At 39.1% G+C, this 8,554-nt stretch overlaps 1 protein-coding gene across 5 annotated transcripts in view; it reads left to right on the forward strand.

The window, feature by feature from the left end:
- Positions 1-5,220, forward strand: part of COL19A1 (collagen type XIX alpha 1 chain) — a 319,412-nt gene extending 314,192 nt beyond the window's left edge. For 3 of the 5 annotated variants that reach the window (XM_010975277.3, XM_031455937.2, XM_031455938.2), the window contains 2 exons: positions 1,756-1,833; positions 2,011-4,087. In XM_010975277.3, coding sequence (XP_010973579.3) covers positions 1,756-1,833; positions 2,011-2,138 — 206 coding nt within the window. In that variant the 3' untranslated portion in view covers positions 2,139-4,087. Of the gene's footprint in view, positions 1-1,755; positions 1,834-2,010 lie in introns of all 5 variants that reach the window. The other 2 variants (XM_031455936.2, XM_031455935.2) reach the window with 1 other exon arrangement.
- The last annotated feature ends 3,334 nt before the right edge of the window (positions 5,221-8,554 follow it).

Consider the following 8,554-nt stretch of genomic DNA (forward strand, 5'->3'; position numbering starts at 1 on the left):
CTGGGTTGAACTATTAAATATACTTCAGGTAGTAAATGTTATTTTAGTGCAGAGATGTTTAAATAATAGAGGTTTGGAAGGATGCTTCCACATGACCCAGAGTGCAGACATTTTTTCCTTATTGTTCAAGTATGTTAAATGAAAGTCACTTGTATAAAAGAAATCCAGGTAATATTTTAAATGTTAGTATGTATCGATTTAGGATATTGCCCACATGCTCAGCCACTGTTCTCTCTGGGATCTAGGATCATATTGAATATCTGTAACATAGTTTCCAGATAGAAATGGGTGGAGATATTCCACTGGGTGTATTTTCCATATGCACCTCAAAATATTTCCCGAATGTATACTTTTTTTTCAACTATTTTCACATTTGTGATCAGGTCAAGCCTCCAAAGCTGAAAAAATAATGGTGTGGTAATCACATTGCTAACATTATTTAAATAATAATGTGTATACTATATGGTCAGGTCAAAACAGAATGATAACCCCCAAAATGTCTAATTCCCAGCAATAATAGGAAATAATTTGTCCTGCATACATTCACAGAGAACAGTAACATTTCTCCTCCTATCACATTGTGCTATAATAACACACCTTTATGGAAAGGCACAGCTGAGTCACGGCCTGCTGGCTCCTACTGAGATGCTCTCCCAGTGATTATCCTTGCTGTGTGTCTGCATGACTCTACATGCCTGCTCTGTGCATTTGGGAGTAGGAGCAATTTTTAAGCTGCTGTTGAAGTATGAAAGAGTTAAGAGTTAAAACCCCATTTATCATCACTGAAACTCTCATAACCAAGAACATTTTCTTCAATCAAGTCTTACATGGATGCCAATATATAAAATACAGAGGAAAAAGGTGTTTTATGCTTTTTTAAAAACAGGGATAAGGGCCTCCAGAGGCAAAAATCACTCAGTGCTATTTTAGTTCAGGTGACAACAAGCATATTCAAGAAGAAGAATGATTTCGTTTTAAAATGTATACAGATCTTAGATCTAATTCATTTTGGTTAAACCAACTTAAGTTGATGAAGTGAATTTAGATGAAGCCTTCAATCTCCTCTTGCTTTCCATCATTATCGAAGCTCCTAGTCTGTCAGGATCATGTTAAAACAAGGGGTTGCTGTTTTAATTCTCCTTGGAAAGGACATAAAGCATTGGAAAGGACCATAACAACAGTTGTAGTCAGTAATCTGAACAAAGACCTAATTCCTGAGTTGGGTGGATTCGCATATATTTAGACTTTTAGTGTCACTCATTAAAATCATGAGTTTTTGCTCCCTTCGTTCTCTTTAATTGTTGTACTAGGCTGCAGATTCTTGCTGTCACGTTATCTTGCCTCCCTGTTAAGCAGAACTCTTCCAGCTACTTATATTTAGCTTGTATCTGCTCTCCAGGCAGAACTCCCGTTGAAGAGGGCTCGCACACCTTGTCGTTAGCTATTTGAAAGGAGATACACCTGATTGGTGTGTTTAAGCATCATTTTCAGTGCCCAAAGTCTCACTGTCAAGAGTTTGACTAGTTGGAACATTTTATAGTGATTGTATATTTCCAAGGTCTGTATTGCCAATTGCACAAAATCTGTTTGACATGTTAGTTAATATGTGGTTAATGCAAAACAGCTAATATGCTATTATGTTAAATGAAGGACCTGCCAAAATTTTGCAGACTAAGATCATGGTTCTTGCGTGGGCTGTGTTGGGGTAGAGCACACTTACTTTTCTGTCTCTCTTTTTATGTATCTCTTGCTTAGGCTACCGAGGACAGAAGGGAGAAAGAGGGGAGCCTGGAATTGGGCTTCCGGGGAGTCCGGGTCTTCCTGGGACTTCAGGTAATAGTGATGTTGTCTTCACAACACGAGCTGGCTCCAAAAATAAGGAGCCATGCCTTCTCCCCTGTGGCCCTTATGTATTGCTATGGGTGATGCTGAGTGACCCGTGTTGGATGGAGTGAGGGAGGAAGGCCCATATGTTGACCTGCATTCTGATGGGGTCTTTTGTTTCATTAGCTCCGGGCTTGCCTGGCTCACCAGGTGCTCCAGGGCCCCAGGGCCCCCCGGGCCCCAGTGGAAGTTGTAACCCCGAGGACTGCCTCTATCCTGTCTCTCATGCCCGTCAGCGGACAAGTGGGAAGTAAACGCTCCTGCGGACGACTGGATTCCTGCTCGTCTCTCCTTGCAGCTGGCGCTTTCTTAATACTATCAAACCCACGTGATGTGGGGGTGACTTTTTTTTTTTTTTTGTAAGCCAGACATTAAAAGCAAAAATTGGAATCCTATTCCTATAGTAATTGCGATATCAGCATTTTTAGAATTTTTCCAAATTCATTCCATCTGTTTTGCTTCACCTTCATTATGATTTTTATTCAGGGTTTTCTATGAAATATGCAAGCAGATCTTGATCCTTGGGTCTTCTTCAAGAGGAAATGACAGCTTGTGGTTTAGGAGATGGATGGTGATGTACGTTTCGTCGCCTCATCGACTTGTATTTGGCCTTTGATTTCTGAATTTTAAAGTTTCAGACTTATCTTAAGGTTTTCTTGGTGTTTAAATTTACTATCATTGCTAAAAATTTTATCAACTTTTTTTTTTGATATAGTCCATTGTTCCTGCTGAATGTTTTGGACTACTTTTTTATAGCTTAAGAATTCTTATACCATCCTATATCCACTCGACTTATGCAGAGAAATAAATAGGCAATAAGAACTTTACTTCATAACTTATATTTTTGGGGAAAAAAAACCCAAGTGACTGTTTTATCAGGGAGCCCCAAACCCTACCATAGCCAACTACTGAAATGATTTTGTTAATTCTGTGTAAGGAGGTCGATTCGAAGCAATTCCACTGGCATGAATACATTCTGCATAAGAAAGGAGAACAGAGTCAAAGCCCAGCCCTGCGGTCCCCTCACCGAGTTTCTCACCCGGGAAACAGAAAGCTGCCTTCCCTAAGAGGTGTTTTGTGGTGAGGGCACCAAACCGTCTTTGGCCCTTTTGAAGCTTAAAGTGTCCAACAAGTCTTTGGGCCGCTGTGTCCATTACTCTGACCTAATCGCTCCCAGAGTTTAAGAACCAGCCATCGGAACAAAGGATGGGACTTGCAGCGACTGGAAAAGAAACGCCCTTGTTCTAGTGGGTGGTGTCAGTGGATGCGCATCCACAAGCTGCAGCAGGAGGTGCAGGGCAGTGAAGGAGAGCCATGGGGCCGAATGTGCAACCTGCTCCGAGCCCAGAGGGTCCTCGTGCCCTGCAGGGGAAGCAGGCGCTGCCAGACCACATCCTCTGACCGAGACCAGAAATGGGTGATCGCCAACCAAACAGCTAAACGGTACCCATGTTGCCTGGCTGGACATTATTTTGAGAAACTGTTGAGAACAACTGATTTTCTAGAACCCTGGGCCTGAGGATGTTGCTGAAATCTAAGTGGTGGGTCCCACGGATGCTGAGAGCCCTCCTGCCGCCGCATCCCGGGGCCACGCCTCTCCCGGGAGCAACACAGATGCCAACGGGGCTAAAGCCGCCGGGATGGTTGCTTTTATCTCTTAACTGAAACGTGGGTTTAAAAGGCAAGCCCTGAAATTGGGAAAATTTGTTCAAATGCACCCTTGGTTTGAGCTGATTTTCATTGTAGATGGACGAACTGCTGGTCGGTGACTTTCTACATGGCTGTGTCGTATAATACAAGCTTTTCTTCATTTCGTGTTGAACGATGCTGTATATTTCAATTCCAAGTTTATTTATTCTCTTTTCCAAGGTCATTTTATTTATTTCAAGTGTTTTTAACTTTAAATTTATTTTCTTCTTAATTTTATTTCTTGTGCAATACCTTCAATGGTGCTGTGTTTTAGACTTACACAATCAGAATATAAATATGCATTTTCTTAGTAAAATGATCATCTATCCCCCCAAAAATGTACAGTGATCTAAAATCTGGTGCTATGTGTATATCTTGAACTTTTCATCTGTTGAACTTTAATTTGTTGAATTTTCTGAAAGCTTACAACACATCTGCCACTCATTAATTTACTTGAATTTGCCGTAAAGCTAAACATTTCATGTTTTCAAAGGTTACTTTTTCATATTAATTGTTTGTTTATCCTTTGGCCTTTTTGCTAATCCAGAAGTATTTATTTTAGCATTTTAATGTTTTCATGAACTATTCTTTGCTCATGGTGATGGATGCATTTTTGTTTTCTTTGAATCGATCCCTTCACATATGTAAGAAAGCTTAATTCAGTTTCTTGTTTTATAAAATTCTGTTCATTTTAATTCCAGAGGATAAGGCATGTATCCTTTCTTACAAATTACATATTTAGGAACTTTTCTTTTTCTAAATTGCACTTGTGCTGGGCCGGTTTATTCCAGTTTCGAGAATTTGAATTTATTCTGGTGATTTGAGGAGCGGGGACATAGACTGCTATACGGTGCGTTTCAAAGTAGAGCTGCCACCGTGATTCAAGCTCTTTTTCTTACAACTGACACGTGTGACTCCATCTACCTTGGGCGTAACCAGAGGAATGGAGCTGTGTCGCCTGGAGCATCTCCGCTCAGCCTCCTGTATATTCACCAGCCCCACCTCTGGACACATGGCATGCAGCAAAGAGCACCAGGAAAGCCTCGCCCAGCTGATACCACCCCAGATAAAGTGGAGATCTGGCAGTTGCCTAATTCTTTTAACAAAAAGAAAGTAGATAATTAAGGCCCCAAAGGAGGGTGTGACATTTTCCCCTAACTTGGTGGCCGGCAATTCTCTTGTATCATTCGGTTCCATTCCAATCCAAAACATTTGTTTACTTTCACACAGATGGCAGTAATGTCCCCAGCAGGGAAGAAGAATGATCAAATTTCCTGAATTATCCCTTGTTTGGACTTCAGACAAGTGTGTTTAAATACAAAATAATTACAGGCCATGATGACAACAATTAAAACTGTGTTTGCCCTATATAAGTATGTTTGAATTCCAGTGTAACATTTTATACCAAGATCAGTTAACACTTTCAGATAGAAATCTTTCTGTGCAAAGAGCAAAATGTGACTTCAACTAGTATTTATGGCCTTTGGAATCTAAAGAAAAAAGGAAGACTAATTCATGCGTTTGTTCACGATTCTTTCCTACTGAAGACATTAAGCAGTTTTTCCTAACCATAACAAAAACACAGCCAGTCTTAACCTTTGAAATTTTTCACCTTGTAATCAAAGTAATTTAATTAATGATCTTAAAGCAATCCCATATGCTTATTTCTATATTTCATGACATTGTTGAAACTTTAAATTTTTAGTCACTTTTATTATAGAGCTTCACTATTTATCTTGAGATATGTTGTCTGTAAAAGATGTCATTTGATGTTTGGATGATAAAATAATTTTTTTATGAACATGTTTTAGGAGTGAAGTAAGATTTAGCTTTTCTGCAGTGTTCCTCATCTCTTGAGAACCTGTGATATACCTCCTTTTGTCCACAAGATGGTGTCTAAAAGCAATTTGTATCAGAAGAACGGAACAGACTTGCAGAAACACAAGGCTTGAAACGGCTGAGTGGACAACTAAGTCAGACTCTGCTTCTGCACTTACTCTTTTTTACTTTTATAAATAACTTCTTGTTAATTTATGTTTTGTTATTTTGTTTTGTTAATTTATACTTTTCCTCATTTTAAGTATCTTTATGACGCCGGCATAATAATCTTTGATTTGTTGGCTGTTTCAATTTTATTTCTTCAGTGGATTTACATGCCTAGTTAACTTGCAGATTTACTATTTGTAACTTTGTCCTACCCCCGTATTTTAGTGGCTAACATGGAAACACTTGAGCAATCTTCCTACCTTTTAAACAGGATAGCAAAGTCTCTTTTGACAAATAAAAAGAATTTAGCTTATCACAAGAAGTAAATCATTTATAGAATTAGACAATGTCTGAATCTCCATGTTGTTCAAAGTACTTAAAATTTTACGATTAGATTTGTACAATTTATATTTTTCTAGAAATGTATCAATATTTACAAAAGTGAGATAAGGAACACTATTTTTCAAAATACCATTTAAATTTTCTTAACATTGGTAATAATATCCTGATACTGAGAATTTCTAGGTTAAGTTTTATGCTTAAGTTTTTTCCTGTGAATTCACAGAATAGTTTTGCAGATTTGTTCATTGCTCTTGTTTTTAAGTTATTTTTCACATTTGTCCATGTCCACCTTCTTAAGACATGCAAATGTTTATTGTCAGTGTTTCCCAGTGTTCTTTGTTAATACTCTGGTGTGGACGATTGGACCCCCTTTCATCCCCCTCTCTCTCACACAGATTGCACAGCCGTCTAGGAGGGAGATGCAGACAGAAATTGAACTTGTGTCTTGGATGCCTGTTAGCTCAAAGCAACTTAGCCTGTTGAGCTGTACACACTTATTAGTTGGCTGGTAAGGGCAGCATCCATGCCATTAAATTTGTTTAACTGCTGGGAATCTCAGGAATCAAGACACCTGGATGACTTCAGTTTTATCACGTGATGTAGCTGGAGCTGTAATTCAGACATTTCAGTCAACAAAATCATGCCAGAGGAATGGGTCAATTTAGTTAAATTGAGTGGAGAACCAGATGAACCCAGAGGAAACTCAACCAGAGAAGCAGACCCAGAAGAGCGAAAATTCACCTGCAAGATCAGGCAGGCTCATAAAACCGAGCCGGGTCTAAGAAAACCTGAACGGAAAAACTGTCGTGTTCAGATCCAACAGTGAGTGATGAGGGTTACAACCCCAGGAGTTAGCGACTTGCCTCCTGAATTTGTCAAAAGTGAATACAAATGAAGTAGGAGTCACTAAATATAGGGGGTAGTTCAGTAAGATTTAAGTTTCTCAGAAGGGTGTGCGTTGTCTGACCATGGTAAGCATATGGGTGTAAAAATGCTAATTACTTACAACGTTTGATTTTGCTGCATTATTTAAAATACACTTTAGGGTTAAATATTTTTCAGGGTATAGATGCATTTAAATTCAGATTGTTTTATGGCGTATTTTGTAACTATTTTTAAAATAGCATTTAGGATACTTTTTTTCGGGCCATTCTGTTCTCTTGTCTTACCTCGTCGAGCTATTTAAGATTGAATTCAGCATATTCATGCTAAGAGTGGCACTGGTTTTACTCAGAATCCCACGTGGATATAATTAATGCTCTGAGGCCTTGATTCCTAATATGTTTTTGATGCGTAATGAGCTTGTCACACATCTCAGCAATAGAGGATTTGACCCTAAATCAGGGAATTCTGAGGTGCAGCTGTTAACACCCTGTTTTCTTTGGAAGCGCCACACTGCAGTCCATTGTGGTGGGTCCCAACCACACGGAGGCTCCAAACACACTCACACACCAGGCACACCACGCGTGAGCCACACACGTGTTTGAGGAACATGCAGGTTGGCCTGTTGCAGAGTTTATGTTTATACCATGCTGACCATTTATACTTTTGTTTATCATATGAATCAACGGTTAGCTCAAAATAATTAAGTTTATAACCCATCTCTCTGGTACCTTATAAAAAGCTTGCTCTGTTGACTTTGGATGAGAATTAAAAGCAGAAACAAAAGTCAGAGAGCAGCCAGTCCTTTGTGACTTGTGTCCCACAAAGTGATCTTCTCACTAAACCACGTGGCCTGAGCAATAAATACCACAAGGAACTTGTACATATAAGCCCTTCTTCCATCGTTAGCGATAAGGCAACAGGCAATGGGACATGAACTACATCGCTTATTTCCTTAACTGCCATGAATCACATCAAAACACGCCAGTGGATTTCCATGTCTGCTCAGACCAGGAAACGATTTACATAGTTCTTAACTATTCTCATCCTCGGGTCCCCTTAGGACATAGTGAATGAGCTGTGTGCTCTCTAGGGAATATTCTGAAGTCTTTTCACACAGAAATCTTCAACTTGGAGGCCAAAGACAAATTCAGAAGAGTCTTAAAAAGAGAGTTAGTTTCTTGGAATCAAAAGCAAGATGTGAAGGCAAGTGCAGGGGAAAGTTAGCCTGGATGCCTGTTCATCAAGATCAAAACTAGGGTCAGTCAGTATCCTCTTTCTGGTAACCAGGTCTAACAAGTACATTACACTCCCTCTAGTTAAAGAGCATTTGAGCACATGTATTTATAGTCATGTATTCTTACACTTAACCAATTTTGATTTACAATTTACTGAGCCATATACATCAATACTGGCATGTCCTGGGTCACACGCTCACTAAAAAAGACTCAAGTACGCAACTGAGAAGTATTTCGTTTACTCCATGAAAAAAAAGAGATGCCTTTATTTATTAAACGCAAATGTTCTTCTTCTAAAAAGATATTTTCAATACTGTATGTCAATCCCCTGTTTGTAAACAGCAAGATGACTTGTTTGGGAATTTTTTTTCCTTATTGTTCCTTTTTCATACCTTTTGCCAGGGCTACCAGAAAACGTTGAAAAGCAATTTTCTTGGTATTTGGTATGATTTTATGTATTTCTAGTGATCTTCCCCCATATTGGTCTGTTTTTAAACTCAGAGGTATCAGACATCAGAGATGCTTTAATAGCA

Source organism: Camelus dromedarius, chromosome 6, assembly GCF_036321535.1.
Source record: "Camelus dromedarius isolate mCamDro1 chromosome 6, mCamDro1.pat, whole genome shotgun sequence".
Classification (NCBI taxonomy): domain Eukaryota; kingdom Metazoa; phylum Chordata; class Mammalia; order Artiodactyla; family Camelidae; genus Camelus; species Camelus dromedarius.